We start from the raw sequence: 17,917 nt of genomic DNA on the forward strand, positions 1-17,917 counted from the left end.
CTCCATTGAAGCCGAGCCGAGTAATACTCGAGCGAGGAACAAATGAGATCCTCACGGGGAAATCGATTTAATTACAATACGTGCATGAACGCGATCGCTTGTAAATTACTTTTTATACTACGCTACGTGGAAAACAATATTGCTTACGAACTACATCGATACTTTTCATTCTATAGGCAGTTATTTTTCATGCAGACATACTTACCTACTGTAATCATTATTTTTTTAGAACATACCTAACTTTAGAGCAATACATTTAACTACATTTAATTTTCATTTGATATATTTACGTGTAAAATTTATTATAGCCCTATTTCTGGGCGGGGGTAAAAATGAATCAGCTTAGAATGAGAATTTATTCCGCGCTACGAACCTAACACAATATTTCTGTTCACAATCCAACGCTGATTGCCGCAGGTCCCGACGTGTAGGTATCCACGTTGGCTTAACTTTCTGATGTTGACTTGTTGTGGTTCTTTTGCAAAATGTAGGGCCGAGCTTTTCATTTAAACTTTTCTCTTGCCTGTATACGGCCGGGCCGGCCTCACAAAGATGACAAGTATGAATGGGGATGAACTTTCAGTTTGCTTTTGCTTTAATGTCAAGGAAACAATATAAAATGAGAAAGATTTTAAAGTAATAATCCAGTCACGTTTATAATACCGTTATAGAATTATTATTTAGTTACCTTGCAACCCCATGAATACCACGAGCATTCAAGTCGTGTTCCTGGCATGCTTTCAACAAACTATAAAGTTAGACAAAATAAAACTTAGCGGAATGGCAATTGGTTTTGCCGCGACGTTAAAGTGCAAAATTGAAATATTTACTAGCGGTACATTCAAGCTCACGCCGCCGCTTTGTTTAACCACTAATTTCATAAACGCTTTTTGTCACCTTCCACTTAGAACAAGTAAGCTTTGCGGCTTATAAACCAGTGTTAGGTTTCATCAAGCGAAAACGTTTGTACACATAAAAAGGTTTGTGCCGCAACATAATGTTATAACTTGTTCGTTCAAACAGTTTTCGTACCTAGTAGCTCAGGAATGCAATTGAATGTAAGGTTACCTAAATACCTGAACGCGAACTATTTTACCACTTTTTCACGGCGTTATTATGATTTTGCATGACAAATTGGCTTGAGTCCAGGAGCCTTTGAGAAGATATCGAGTTAAATGCTGTCATATCGGGCGACTGCTGGCGACGCAGCCGCTATTACGTTTGATTTACGTATCCGCCGATCCATTGCACATAACTCTTGGTTTCGAACCATTACAAATGTAGGTAGTTACTGGCGCTTCTACTGGGTTTTATCACATTCTATCTGACTATACATACTGCGTGTGAGAGGTCCCCACATATTATAATGTACTTTTGTACTACTAATGTACAACATAGTATCCATAAAGTTTTAGCTAATGCCAATGTTGGGTATTGTATTATTTTTTTACCTATATCAGAAATAATATTTTTTACAGACTTAAGCTTAAATTTGGATACATATTTACCAAAAAAAACTATCAGTCATTTTTTATTAAGTTAGTTATAACTTTGCATTTAAATAAAAGTCATCTTGACCTCCGACCGCAACAAAGGGGTGGTTGAAATGTCTTTGTTAAAACCTTGTTTATTTTCCTTTAGTGCACATTTACAATGTCGAATAAAGAGAAAGTTCATTAGATAATTATTGAACTTAGATAACTAAGTATGTTTGTACCTACTTATGATATATGACTGTATTTACTCTGTTAAAATTTATTATTGTTTCGTAGTGGACAGTAAAATAAGAAATTATGACCTGCCAATGATATCGTAACCTCAGTGGAGATAGAGGTTCTTCGCGTCATAAACTATACCTAAGGAACGACGCATCGTTTGCAACAAAACAACACAGTTTGACGATTGTTGTGTACGTTCTTTACGCACCGCAGACTTCAGATTGTAATCGGTGTGGTGTGGGTAGAGAGTCGGGGGACTCGGGAGTTGGACATGCGCTGATCCAGCCCCGTGGCCGGTCCACGCAAACTCCGTAATTGGTATCGCCGGGCCCGAGCTTCCACTCCGTCGCACTTCGATAAATGAGTTAATGGAATCGAGGATCCTTCCCAAATTCGCAACTTTCTAACACCATCCTTTTCAACCTGAACTACCCATCTCCACCACATTAAAACAAACTGAGCAAACTAATCACTTCCCTCGAAAAGCTTTTGTTCGCACTCATTTAAGTATATGGCTAACTTAATTATTCTTCCCAGTTGCTGTAACAGCGGCACTCTATTTAATTTTTCATGTTCGAAGCTTTTCCAATATGGGAACTTTTTCGATCAATGCGTCCGCTTTTTAATTAAAGTTGCATTGTGATTTATTACCTGCCTTACGATAATAAAATAAAAAAGTCTATTATATAAAAATAAAGTCTGCGTATGATCTCTAAAAGAAACAATAGTTTATCTCATCTCATTCGTAGAAGGAGGTAGGCAAACTGCTATGTACTTATTGAATATATTTAAGTATCTGGCATCCGAAGGCGAACCAGTTAATGGTAAATACCTGTTAGCTAGTTGCCGTGCCAGCGCGCGGCCGTAGCGATTTACTTTAATTATGATTGTTTCACTTCATTCATTTCGCCCAAACAAACGCCTGGGGGAGTCGAGTTGCGTAGAGAGTGGTCTTGATTGCCCACAAGCCTCAGGTGTAATCGTGACGGATAATCTATAATCTGACATGTTCAATACAATTTGCACAGTACACTTTCATTTTTACGTTTATAACAACCCACTAGCCAGCTAGATTTACATTGCCATAAAGCCTAACTTACTTTAGTAGTTAGTTAGTACCTACATAAAATATTTGTCTTGAATACGATAGGTATATAGTTGATCGTATTCTGACTATGGATAGGTGAAGACTTGTAATTTTTTGTGCCAAATCTGTATGATACAAAAAAACATGGCTTACTTTATAAAGTGACTGCTTAGACAAGTAGGCAACTAGGTATTATCCGATGTCACAAGTGCGATGGGACATTTGATATACAGATATAACAATGCCTATTATCTTAACAATACTAATGAATCACACCACAAACATACGGCACCTAATATTATGTGTGTACATATATTTGTAATTTCCATCATACACACGGCTGGTGATAATGAATATAATGATGTAGAGCAAGTTAGCAGGCAGGAGTTTGAAGCCAATGAATGGCAGAGTCAGACTGCGGCAGAAGTTAGGTGCCAGCGAGCGCCTAGGCCGCATTCGCGATATCATTGCACTTTCGGCACTCATTGTTTGAACTAAAGTAGGCCAGCCGAGTTCGCTCATGTTTCAACTAAATTACATTTTGGGAGGAATATGAAACGTAACGCTTCAGGTGAATAGGGCAACCGATCCCAGTCCCGGGCTGAGCATATGAGAAGTATTTGGCAGCTGGCCAACGCATTGCTCGGTTGAGTCGGTTGGCCGTCGGTCCCGTCCCGTGGTTCGATCGCGTCTCGACTTTACGTCTACTTCTCCTTCATCTTGATAACTAACTACATGCATTGTGCGACGTCCAAGTGCATCGCTCTTTCCGTAAACAACACGATAAAATTTTGATCAAATGTTTGGTGACAAATTCGCTTCAGTATAATGTAAAATATGCGCATTGTCAAGTTACTCTTAATAGAGTCAAAGTAGACTGAAAAAATACAATGTTTGTATAATAATATATACAAAGAGTATAAGTAATCTTTCTAAATTAAGGCATCTTTGCAAAAAGCGCACTCATTCTTCATCACTTTAAGAGCTGAATTCTAAGCAACGTTTGCGGAGATTTAAAATAGTAGCTATAGCCGTGATGTATGGTGCTTTTATCGTCGGTTTTCCTTTCCGGACCCTTTTGTGCTCGTGGATATTTAATATTACGGCCTGGCAACGTTTTTACGGATGATATACTAAACCAAGAGTAATATTTCTACTCCTGTAGCAATTTTGTTTTCTGTGTGTTCATATTTACCTACCTTTTATTTGCTTGTTACAGGTGAGTAACGGCAATGTCATCGACCACACGGGCACACCAACTCTCCTGGTATTTATAAATAATAATTACTATTCATTGCAAAATTGCATGATTTAATTGTACATTGGTTGAGGTTCAGCCTGTATTGTTAGTAAAAGCATACAGCATGAATGCACGAGAATTAGGTTGTAAAATACAAAACAGATTCGGTTAGATTATAATTACTTTTGCTTTGCTGCTATGTTCATCATAATAACTTTAATAAATAAAACATATTATGAATTCTAAAAACATGCCAAGTAGATGAGTTCAGCAGGCGCAAACTTTTAGCATTTGCTCAGATCGGCAACCGACAAATATTTTTTGTATGGTTCCCATTGCCCATGGCATTGACTCCCTACCATCTGCCTACCTGCTTCGCATGCGAAGTAATCTTCATCTGTTTATGTCGGCATGCTAATTTAAACTCTGTTTTATAGGGGATATGAGTGTTTCTTGAGTTGCACAAACATAGACAACGGACGTACTTGTGACCTCGCGCCATGCATATTGATATTCCTTTTACTGGTTAAACTGTTTCGTTTGGTTTTGATTCCATAAAGGCAACAATCGTATACATGTATAACTGGGGAATATAATATCAAACCGTCATATTCGTCTGTAGAACCTATTGCTTACGTGTACTGTACTACAAACAACAAAATGCAATATTAATATTGAAATAGGATCGCTTTCCGTTTTCTTCGTCAGTTATTAATTAGTAATTATGGCTATATACAACAATGGCTTGCATTGCAGTCCTCTTTCATCATCATCACTTAAGTAAAGTCACCAATAGTCCGTCCATTTGGCGTTTCGTAAAAGAAGATATTTCTAAGATCTAACTTTCAGATAGCTGGATCTTTTTCCATCGACTTTGCTAGTTACTATTAGCTAGGTAGTTGTGGAAGTGGCAAGCGTGTTTCTCGGCAATGCAAACGTATGCTCTTTTATCCTGCGCAGTCTTATCTTGATTTTAAATTTATACGTATATTCTAGGTACGTACTTTTATTACTACTTTCTTCTTTCTATGTGCTTTTTATGTAGAACCTGGATTCAAAAGACAAAAACGTTTGTCTTGTCTAAATAGAACTCCCGCTAAATAATGCTTTTTGAATTCCCCTGAAATTCGCATAAAATACAAGACCATTGCGGTAACATTAATAGTGAGATGTATCAGATCTCCAGACGTCCCCTATTACAACCTCTCCCGACATTGGAACGGACAAAGCTGGTCAATAAACAGTAGTATTCTATAGTATTACAGCCCCGTGATCTGCACCGCCCCCGGCTAATAAGGGGCTATCGGGAGCAGTGGTGGGACGAACAGTCGCCGACTATTATTACATTGGGCCTGTATTGATTATGCAAAAGCCCAGCTAGAATATATCCCCTACCTACATTATTATTAGCAGACTGAATTTGAAGGCTATCGAGAGCGTTTGGTTGTCTTTAAACGTTCAACTCGGCACAAGATGCAGTATGTCTTAAATATTTAACTTTTAACGTCTGTAATATATCTAACGTAATATAGAAAGAAGACCTATGTTTTACATATTTGATTTAACAATATCAAATATTTACAAGATGGGTTTTCGCCCCACCCTTGTACTGGAACATCTTCTCTTGCCGATCTCATTTTACCTGAACGAAAAGAAACATTTTTCCGTAAAAAATATATAACCTTTTACAAATCCACCGCTGAGAAATCTATCTAATCCGAAATTATTTTTGAAATGGGTTCACTAGGAGGACTGTCTTCGCCAAAAGTGCCTCACGGATTATGGAGATGTTCGCGCTCGACTGTCAAATAAAATTACACGGTCGGCTTTCAATAACCTATTTCTTGGCGAATATTCCGTGACATACCGTAACCTTCTATGAAATACAATTTTAAATGAAATATGTATTGCATTTGCTAACATACAAGGATTTTGCAACCAAGAGCTGTATAAAAATAGACGCACAATAAATACCATTCCGCTTTATTGCATAATTTGTATAGCACCACAGAAATATTCCATGAAAATATTTCAGGAGTTCTGTACCCGTGGGAGGTCTGCCCACTCGCACTCCCAGGTACGTGTGGGAGGTGGGATAATATGCATATTTAATTTATATCTGAATAAAAAATAATTATAGCTGGTGGTCGAGAATTAATTAATATGATCACATCAAACAAATGAACCCGTCTAGCTTACCTATAAAAGTAGTAGTGCATTGAAGTACCATTAAGGCCACGGCTGGAGCGATGCCAGAGCCGCGATATTATTAGCGCGCCAACACCGTCCGAGTTAATCAAGCTCAAATAAGATCAATACTTCCCGTAGGTGATGGTCTAGGGGCCGCCGCCGGCCGGGAGCGTGTCGGCGGCCTGACGGTGACGGAGCGGAACGGAGGACGCCTCGCGCTCCTGTCTCCACCCGGCATTCATCTAACCTAATTACGTTGACACTCTTCTAAACAACATATTAATCAGGTGCCCGCGGCGCGGACGCTAATGCGCCACCTCCAACACGTCTCGCGCGCGTCAAATTACATATTTTGAATTACTTTCAGTGAGCGTATGCAATATGCATGCACAACGGTGTGTAGGCGGTATGCTAAGTACTGATTAGTGATTGGATACTGTCGTGTAGCTGTTGATATATTGAGACAAGACTATTTGCTTATGTGAACAACGATTGCCAGAAAATGTGTTCAGTTTTGTGCGAAATAATGACGTGTTACATGGGTATCTCTTCGTACTGACATCTTTCTTATGGCCGGTATAAACTTTGTCATGCCACAATGGCTAGGGTCGAGAATTATCTGAACAAGTAGAAATGTTTAGACATACACTTTTTTCTTAGACATCTTGGACAGTTGAAAGGAAACAAGAGTAATAAAATATGTACTCTTTTTTTACTTGCGAAAGTCGAAACTAAGAAAGAAAATGGCATGTAAGTACCTATCTACGTACGTGAACCGGTCGTAAGGTGAAAGCGATTTCCTTCGTAGCCTTAAAGTCTCGCAGTCCACGGGCTGCGCGCCGCCGCTGGCGACGGCGGGTAAATGCCGTCCGCTTTATTCCCTCTAATCCATGCATCCATAATGGAAACGCTTCCTCCGGATGTTTCAGATTTAAGGAGACTCTTTCTACATGCAACACCAACATTAGGTAGCTTTATTAAAATGTAATTTTCAGAGTGAAACGTAAATAGCGACTAAACCAGGCCTGCCAAATAAGTTCCGCTGTAATAAAAAAAAGTCATAAATTGTACTGAAACCTTGTGTGACTTGCTACTTTGTGAGTAACTTAATCTAACATAATAATTATTATAACATGCGGTTGATTTTTTTGTGGGAAACCTCATAGTTAGAGGTTTGCGTGATTACCCCTGAGATGTTGCGTGCTGCTGGGAGAAATTGTTTTCGTCTGCAGATGAAAACGATGACGTGTGGAATATATTGGGTATACAAAACCACGCCATAGTTATTAGCTTAATTAAGAAATCAATAGATGTCAGAATAATTGTAGCTGAGTGTCGATCGATTGAGTTTCCAATCGCGTCGCTCTTACAGTTGTGTGTTGGTGAGGCGGCGGCGCTGCGCGGAGCCTACCAATTAGTAGCATGAAACAAAAGCACTTTATTTTAAAGAATTCTTCGATATCAAAGGTCAGCCTTTGCTTTTGGGCAAATTAGAGCCTGGGTTAGACTCAAAGCGTAAATGACGCTTTACATTAAAATGTAGGTAGTAAGTACCGAATACCTATCTATAACTTAAAAGTTCAAAAATTTCCGTTATACATATAATTCTAACCTAACCTATAGATAGAGCTGCATTAAATTCTAGTTGTGTTTATTTTAGAATTCAATGGCCCAACTGCGATAAAATTCGCAACCTATCACGTACGTTCCCTGCTAATATACGGCGTGTTAGTCGACTACGAATCGCCCTTAGAAAGATATAAAAGTCGGCCCTACTGGGTAAATTAAATAAGAAAATACATAGGTGTAGGTACAAAAGTAAAAATATATTTTCTCTCATCCTTAAATAAAATTTGCTCAATTCTAAAAAATAGGGACTTTCAGCTTATATCTAATTGTGTTTCCTAATCTTCCAATAAAAAATCAGTGCCGGCAAAGTTTCTGTCGCCTTATTAATAATTTAGCTAGAACTTCTTTTTGCGTCTCGTACCTAAGTAGCTTGTCAAAGAGGATGAAAAATTCAGAGTTAATTAACAGAAGAAGCGACGCGTATAATGGGGTGCGCGCTTCCAGGGCAGTGTGGCTGGCTGCCGCTGCATTTAGTTAGAGCGATATTGCTCGGCTGCGTCCTCCACCACGCACGAGGGAAGTTCCACTTTTATCCGCATTTCTACATCCGCTTTCCATTTTCAAACGGTGCCATATCCGCCGAGGATCTATTCCACTTCGGTATATCGGCTAAAAGCCCCGGCTGCCTGTGCAAAGCCTTTAGTCTCTAAAAGTGCTGCAGCTTCAACCAAAGTTTAGCGGTGCATGGCCTGGCCATAAAATAACTGCCTCAATAATTACATAACCTTACAAATTGTATGTATGGATATTTACATACTTAATAAACGGGTGTATAAACAAAATATTTGCACAGATAAATTGGCTGTATGTCTGTATGTACAACAAATAAATGGTTTCTTTTTTTGGTGAGAGAATAATAAACAACATTCGTAGGTGTATTGTACGCATGGCAGCGTCAATATTTGAGTAAATTCACTGTTGTATTAATTGTGATAAATTCGAAATATTATGTAGGTAGTACGAACATTTTCAATATAGAATCGGAAAAGAAAAAGGTAATGTGGGTAGTATTAAAAGGGATTTCGTTTGCGGAGGCTTATCCCGGCTCCCGGCGGAGTGACGACGCCTCGCCGGCAGGTTGCTAATATAAAGCCGATTGTTTATCGTGTTGTTCGAGCAGGAGCGTGCCGTGTTGCCTAAATATAATGTAGAATTACGAGGGCCATATCTGTTGGGATCGGTATTTGGGTCGATTCGGGAGCTGTTTATAACTGCGCGTGTACCTGGCGCGCCGCCGCCGCCGCCGGCCGTGCGTCTCCTCGATATAACCCGCCTGCACTTCGTACTCATTGTTGCGAAACAACCCCCCCCTCGCAGTGCACACTCCGCTAGTTAGCACTTCTCACTAACTCAACTAATAATATCTAACGAGGAAAATTTTAATCGAATCGAAACTTTTTTCTTCAGAAGAACTTTCTTCGTTATAAGCTTTTAATTCATATCGATCTATTTCCCACTTTGCGTCGTATAATTTCCTCGCATAGATTACGAGTGCTTGTTCTTGTGAATTTACATAATCTTGAATCAATAAGTAGATTGCTACAAGTGATAAATATTATATCGTCGAGGGCATGTATAATTTATTTAGATTAACAAAAGGTTCAAATTTTGTATAGTTAATGTGTACTTAGGTAGGTATATAATTATTTAAGAATGAAGCAGCAAAAGAGTGATTGATCAGTGGGGAGGGTGCGTCGTATGCGTACCTGATTTGCATATGTAACGAGCAACACATAAGTTTGTAACGATACATTTAGCTTCTTACTTTGTATTACGCATTATTTTTTACTACCAAGTAGATAAGGTATGTGTTTTCAAGATTTTATTTCGATCGTTATTTAACTATTCAATATTTTATTATGTAGCACCATACATTTGTAAATATTCGGTTCAACATGTGAAGTTTACACTTGAATTCAAAAAAATCAAATACAATTAGGGACATGATTGTAAAGAATTGGAGCGAAATTTTATCAACCCACACATGTGTGTAAATTCGATTTGCTCGAACATCAATAAAAAATCGTTTTACCAATAAACGTAATCGAAATTATTCGTATGGATTTGCGTAAATCGTAATTCGTTGAATGCCGTCGGAGTTGCTGGGCGGGCGGGCGGCGCGGCGGAGTTCACAATTATTGGTGATCGATCCTGACAGCCGGCCGACACCCCTCCAGACAAATTACATCTAGTTTAATGCATCTGATAATTCAGAGCATCTGCCGTTACCCCGCGTTGTGCCACAGTGATTGTCTGATTGCGCTGTCACACTAACCGCGAAACAATTATCTGCTTCGTAACCACGACCATTTCAACAAGGCTTAATTAATGTACAACATACATAATGGATGCAACGACTGGATATACTAAACATACTCGAATAATGTTGTCAAAGCAACACAGTCGTAAAAGTGCTATTCCGCTAACGAATGCTCGTCAAGTCCCTTATTTATTTCTCGAAAACACTTTCCATCGAATCGGCCGGGGAAAAATCGTTCGTATGGGAGCTTGTTGAAAACATAAACGTAAAAATGCCAACCCAATTAGTGAAGCTACGTGTGACTGCACACACCACAGCCACACTCCGGCATTAATGCCATCAATGGGTAATTGGCACAGATGGACGCGGCTCACCTTGCTACGCCTCTGATCCCCACTGATATACGTTATCTGCGGCCGCCAAAATGTATCTAACATTATATTCATGTGTAACATAATATTTTATTAGCTAGCGACCTTTGTTTATCCCTTTTGATATATTGGTATTGTTTGTTCATCATAGTAGGTATTATCTTGTCAAATACCTAGTCGTATTACTAAAGTAACATTGTTAATAATATCCAAGCCTAATGTAATTCTCTGAGCTTCAATATTTTTTCATCCAAACGATTTCTAACACACCGCATATAGTTTCGGTTAGGAATATTTATAGTAAAACCTTTTTTGTCGTGGATAAAGCATTTAATCCACAATGGTCGTGGTCAATGTGAACGTGGTATACTAATGTAGCTGGGCGTTTGAGTTATTCTAAGTGCGGCAGTGGCACTGGCACGGCTATAGTGCCGACTCCGGATGAGAGCTATTCGCGCAATTTACGAACGACGTACACTGAATGACCGATGTCCATTGCCTTTTGTCATCATCTATAGAATTTCCTAGTGCGGTGCAGTGCACTAGACTAGACTAGATGGAATTACTATCGCAACTTCGTGTAAATCCGAAAGGAAAATGATCTTATTCTCATCGCTCTAAATCCCGTCTTTGATAGTGAAGATACCAAGTTTTATGTGATAAATATTTTTTTCCTGGTAAGACAGTCGCGTGTTAGGCGCGTTGTGAGCTATTGCATTTTGCGGCCTCTTTAGTTTCACTTTTATAATTACCACATTGATGACAAAGATAACATCAGCCGGGCGGCGTGTGCGTCAGCGGGCATTGCCCTGCTCATTCTGCGATCATCCATCGCGTATGATTGTATGCAAAGTATCGTTATAGAAATAACTTCGCCCGCCGCCTGAAGTATACCTACTTCAGACGCCTTTGAGCGAACGCTGGGAAGCATCGCACGAACTTCCGACGAAATTAATAAACTGGCTTCGCAACAATTTCTACTAAAATATTATTATAGTTAAGTAACCACAATAATACTTAATATAATAGGTGCAGAAATACATACTTCAATAAAACAATTGCTACAGTAATGTAATGTTCTACTCAATACCAAACCAAGTTTCACAACGAAAATCCTTCAAAAGTTTACACTGTTTACAGTAAGCAAATGAAATTATTCAGTAGATAATATTCGCTATGATAGCGAGTACACAAAATCATACATATGCATGGCGGCGTTGTCGGTGGCTAGAGGGTGCACGGAGGTAGCGCGGCTGAAGCTCTCCGCTTCGCTAAGCACTGTAAATACTCCCTCGGTCACGTACCGCCACTGCAAACTGTTGAATATTAATTACACACAACAAAACACAAAAATATTCGCATCAAGGAAACAATCCAAACAAGCCTGCCTGCCTACCGTGCCAAAGCAAATCCCGAGCCTTAGCAAAAATCTCTTCCCGCGCGCCATTTTAAATTGAGAAAAATTAAAACAACAGCCCCGTCCGTGCGAGGTCAGCCCCCAGGCGTGAGTAGCCTACTATTGCATTTTCCAGTTGCGGTTTGATTTGTACGATTTTTCATGGCTATGCAAATGATTTGCCCGCAGGAGTCAGTGTTGAGGAGGAAAAGGGATTTTTATTTTAATTCATTGCATGCTCAGTTGTTACGTGCAATTTTATTTTCCGTATTCTTTATCAACAAAGAAGATTTACTTAAGAAGACGACATGATATAGCAGCTTCCGGTTCGGGTTTACCGGGCATACAAGTTTTATTATCATGCCGTTAAAAAGGAGTGTGTTTGTGTTTACAAGCCCAGCATCTGTCGAGGGGAGCGGGTCGGGCGCGAGTGATGGCTGACGGGGGGAGGGTCCCGGCCGCCGGCTTCACACACTTATCTCCTGAATCCAAGTGTCATTTATCTAAACTGTAGGACAGTGATGTTTCGTCGTATCGTCTGACTATCGATCGTCGTAGTTAGGCGAAGAATCGCATATCTGTGCATTCACATATTAAGCTTGTAGTATTTTTTTATTTTATTAGTACTATGTATATGTTATTTAAGTTCATGAGTAGGTACGGTCAGCTAAGTAGCTAATAGCTATACACAAATGTCAAAACTGACGAACAGTCAATGTTGGTTTCAGATTGAGAAGGTACAAAAGTGTATAGCTACTTATGCAGCTGACTGTATCATAAAAATATATTTTCAGAACAATTATTGATATGAGAAAAGTTATGAGAGCTTTGTTTCATAATCGCTTTGTTGGATCACTGAAATTTTAAAGGGTGAAATTTATAAGTTTTAAATTTACGGCTACATAATAAATTATTATATTCGCCAGTCAATATTATTTATGATTCTGTTTATCAGGATAATACGTTGTGGTTTTTAAAATCTTCAATGTTGAGTATGGAAAACGATTCAGCAAATCTGTTTTTTATCTCCTCAGAAGTGGTTATTATCTTAAAACTTCAAGTCCAACAATATTTATCTACATTTGGCAAGTATGTACTTTATTTAGGTTCGTCGTTGTGTTCTTTGATAAATTAAGTAATTTCTCGTCACATCGTTTATTATATGTATTACGGACAGACGTTGGACTTGTAAATATTATTATTGTTACTGAAGATAAGACATTTATGATCATGTTTAGGAGCGGCCTAATGTGGTGCTCTGAACCACTCTGCCTGATGTTCCCCTCGCTCGGTATTTCATTGTTTCCTTATTGTATTGATTTCGTGAAGTGGAACGCTTTGGTTTCGATCACAATTAAAAGATTGGATAAAGCTATAGGTACCTAATATTAATATTAATACGCAGAACTTTAGCCACGGTTTCTCGATCCCTTTTTCGACAGTTACAAGGCTATTGTATCCTCCGAGGAAAATATCAACTCTGTACAACGTACAGCTCGAAACTTTTCTCATTAAACACGTACCATAAGATCCGACTGAACGATCTTTTTAATAAAATTGCTAGAACACGAAACTCTTTTTGTCCGCGTGCTTGACAAAAAAGATCACCGTACACAATATAATTAAGTAATAATGAAAAAACATTAAATTAATAATGTTTAGCCGCGTTATTTCCTTCATGTTCATATTCTTACGTGGTTTTACAGTAACGCTGATTCAGGAACAAACGCTTTACACATTCATTTTGATTTGTCAGCGGCCCATCAGTGGGACTGTAAAATGTGGTAGTAGTCCGCTCATTTCTGCCGAAGAACCGATAACCAATGGGAGACGAGTTCTCAAGTTGGGACCATTCATTAAAAGGAATCATCAATCAACAGGCATCCCGTTAGATGCGAATAGTCAGACTTGCTTAAAATCTTGTAACTATTTGCTGAAATTATGCAGAAAACCTCTCAGTACTTACATATTGCTTAATTCTGATTTATTTCCAACCCTAAATTTATGTTCTAATGAAATTTATCGTTTTGGGATACCTTCTTGGAGTGTTTCAGGCTGGCACTCAAGTACAATTCTACTTCAATTACTTAAATGAAATGAACGAGTTAAAATAAAATGAAGGGTCGGTTGGACCTTCGTTATGGAAATGTTGAGAAAAACGGCCTATAAAATTTCTGCTAAATACGCGGAATATGTTTTGTGTAGATTTTGGCTCGTTTAACGTGCGGCATATTAGCATATTTGTCGGAAACAGGCTCCATTACGGGCGGCGAGCGGCGACACCCGCGCCGCTAATTCCACCGCTCCACGCTCCCGCGGCCAGCCCGTGTGACGCATCCAATTACACTCAATTGCTCTCGATATAATTACCTAATTGTGAACGGAGCCGCTCGTCTACAACACCATTTTATTGAATATCATCTGCTAAACCGTTTCATTCTCTCGTACTTGTCAGCCTCGTACAAGTAAGTACATAAGTGAACTCTAGGTCATGCTCGAGCAGGACAGAAAAGCTTCGTAATATGCCTTCCCAGTATATCTCATTGGTTATTCTGTCCGAATAATATATTGCTTTTCACATCACATTCCTCACAAAACTTAAGGTGAATCCTCATATAATACAAGGCTACAATATAAATGCTAGACAATACTCCACTCCACTATAGAGCAATAATAAATATTCTGATTGTGAAGCCTTTCGTTTACTCTCGTTACTTCGAGATTGATTTCATTTCACTTCATTTATCTCGAAAACTTAATAAAAGGATCGGAGTTCAAGAGCTTCTGACTTGATTAATCAAACCGGAGATTAGGTACAACTCTGTGATCGCAAGAAGTAATCAAAAATGTTCTATTACCTACGAATATATGTATATCCATTATCGGTGTAATCAATATATACGAGCAAGTTTGGATTGGTACATTGATGGACACGCAACAGTAGATCTTGTCTGAAATAGACTACATGGTAATTTACAGACGTGTTTCATCTGCTCGTAATATAAATGTTTGCTTCACTGATGTGCAGACGATGGAGTCTACCAGCTAGCGGGGGTGTAACTGCTATACATAGTTGAAACAGACGTTGGTTCTGTCTGAATCTATAAAAAGTGTTTGTTTACGTGGCCGCCCAGGCTGTGCGGCGGATGTACCGTGGCGTACCACATGTGGGGTGGCCTTCGCAGCTCCCAAGTGTTACATACACCCATTTATAGCTCTTTCGTTAGGAAATGAGCTTTTAACTGCCAACTGAAGAGAAGGGTTATAAGTTAGTATTTATATTTGCGTGAGGGAAATGTCGGGAACACCCAAATATTCCGAAAAACTTTTTTCCGAATTTGAATATGTAATTTACGAAATATTGTAATACCGATTTTTTAAAATACCGAATTATAAAAATCACGTAAGTTATAATTTCGAATATTATAGTCACGAAGATTTGTTATTACGATTGTCAAATACACGAACGTTAAAAAATACGATTACTTAAGTATACGAAAAATAAAATACCGATTTATTATAATCACGAAAAATTCAAAACCCGATCGAAAATGTGATAATTCGTGATTTTGACAAAAAACCATAAACGTCTTAAAAACCTTAGAACCAAAACCTAAAGATAGGTGCGACGACGAGCAAAGCGAGGAGGAGCGTGTTAGGTGCACATAGATATCGAAAAACAAAGCGGAGCGCAGCGAAGCGGAGCGGAGCGTTCCAAATATAGAGCAAAACAATTGCTCGAAATTTTATGCTGTTAACCTTAAAAACCTTAGGACCTAAACCTAAAGATAGGTGCGACGACGAGCAAAGCGAGGAGGAGCGTGTTAGGTGCACATAGATATCGAAAAACAAAGCGGAGCGCAGCGAAGCGGAGCGGAGCGTTTCACATAATGTAGCTTAAAAAATATTGTTAAATTGTATACGGATTATGCTGTTAATAAACACTATTCTTAATAACTATTTCTTGTTAACTAAGATACATTCAGGAATTTGTATTTTCGGAATATTAAAACTTCGGGATTCGTAATTTTAACAATTCGATATAATAAAAAGTCGTACTTTTAAAACATCGAAATAATAATATACGGAAAATTGACTTTCGTCATTTTAATAAATCTGTTGTTTGAAATTTCGTTTATTAACTATTCGTGATTTTCGTTATTCGGAAACTTAAAATTCAGGATTTTGAATTATACAGAACTATGAAATTCGTAATTTTAAAAATCGTTATTTTCATATTCGTAAAAAAGTAATTCGGATTTATGTAGTGTACCCATGCTGGTATGGATGGACCCATATATGTATTATAGGAGCTTTTTCGTTCGATAGGGGACTACGGAGAGTATTTTTAGCTATGTTAACTAATATAATAATTTAGGGATTTTTCTTTCCGTGGATGTTGTTAGATCATTTCTACTGAGATTCAGGCAAACCCTCGTCACTGACTTATTTCTGGAGCCGAGCTAATGAGGTTAACACGTAAGGTTTTAACAATAAATTAACTCAAAGCACCTAACATGTGGACGTTGACATTTTGCGAAGCAAAGGCCGATTACAGAAACAATATACGGTCTTTACAAACGATTTCATTCCACTTTTGCAGGAACTTTACTTAATTCATTGTACCGTGGCCGCGGTAATGCGCAGCTTGAGTCATGCGCATTGTGTGGCCATAAATAGCAGCGGGCTTACCGAGGGTGCAGGCGTCACACATGTTCCATCCATATTCTCCACGACACGACGTGGACAAATGGAGTTTAAAGGCGTCGCTACTGTCTTTGTAAAGTCGCTTTCTGCAATGTTCAAGCCTGTGTGTTTTGTGTTCATTCACGAGTCATTGTCGATCTGTAGTCGGTCGTCGGCCGCTGCGACCGCGCGGTCGACAATTAGAGCAAACAAAAGCGGAGAGCTCTTGGTTCCCCGCTCCCGGGAGACGAGACATTCTGTCATGCATGTGTCGCTTTAACAACCCTTTGTTTTCTCCCTTTTTGTCTAAATATAACACTACATTATTAGTCATCTCCACACTCTTCATTTGCTTAACTAAAGTAACAAAAGTAGCTGTGAAATGGTCGCAAAATATCCCATTTATAGAGAGGTACCAGAAATATCTCTTTATTGCTCGTTACACACGTTAATTTCATCAGGATTATCGCATTTTGATACCCCGGTATGAGCACGTTTTATGTCGTTAGTTACGACACAATTTCAAGTGGTCGTTACCAATTCTTACCGATAGAAGATTGAAGATCTTCTTGACAATCCTTATCAAATTATGCTAACGAAATTGAGAATTATGGGTTGTTCAATTTTACGGACGATAAAAAAAGCAATTTGAATTAGAATCAATTGCCTGTTTTAACAAAGGGATGTCAACATAAGGGTAGAGAATGACCTGAGATAGACCTCTTTAGACCCCAGGACGTCCTTTCTGGTGCTTATCGCTGTCCAAATACTTTTATCGTGGACTGTGGGAATGTATTGACACAGCGCGCGTAGGAGGGTCGACGGAGAAGAATAGCACTCGTCGCAGCGGCTCCGTGAGGGATCTCCTCGTGCGACCTGTCATTAATAACATTTGTAGCGTCGCCCCGCGCCCCGCACCCTCGCCCCTTCACCCTTTATCATTAACTGTATCGATATTGCTGTTGCTGCCCCCGCGACCCACTTCAAAAGCACCCAGCTCTACGCTTTTCATGGTCCATTGTAAAAGGACACAATAAAAAATGTACTATTCATGAAACTCCCTCCGTTCATTTGGGTATATATTTAGGGGAAATTACATTTCTTTGTACAATTTATTTGTATTCTACTGGCATTGTAGCCTATATTTTGTGTTTTCTTCAGTACGAACTTTATCATTCTTCACAGTTTAGTGCTTTCAGAATTCAATGATTCGCGAAAAGTTTTCAGTCTCCATACCTAGGTAGCTATATCGAACGTACCTTTGTACAAACCAAACTGAAAGATACTTTATTTGTGAAGCAATTTGAACTGCTTTTGAGTTTTGTTTGAGGGTGTTTCTT

General features: G+C 38.8%; 1 protein-coding gene across 6 annotated transcripts in view; it reads left to right on the forward strand.

The window, feature by feature from the left end:
- The window catches only part of LOC105381996 (RNA binding protein fox-1 homolog 1-like), a 68,923-nt gene that overhangs the window by 29,631 nt on the left and 21,375 nt on the right, over window positions 1–17,917 (forward strand). For 4 of the 6 annotated variants that reach the window (XM_038118193.2, XM_038118194.2, XM_038118196.2 and 1 more), the window contains exon 2: window positions 4,025–4,072. The exons of the other annotated variants lie outside the window; for them this stretch is intronic. In XM_038118193.2, coding sequence (XP_037974121.1) covers window positions 4,025–4,072 — 48 coding nt within the window. The remainder of the gene's footprint in view (window positions 1–4,024; window positions 4,073–17,917) is intronic. 6 annotated transcript variants of the gene reach the window in all.

This window comes from Plutella xylostella, chromosome 10 (genome assembly GCF_932276165.1).
Source record: "Plutella xylostella chromosome 10, ilPluXylo3.1, whole genome shotgun sequence".
Classification (NCBI taxonomy): Eukaryota; Metazoa; Arthropoda; class Insecta; order Lepidoptera; family Plutellidae; genus Plutella; species Plutella xylostella.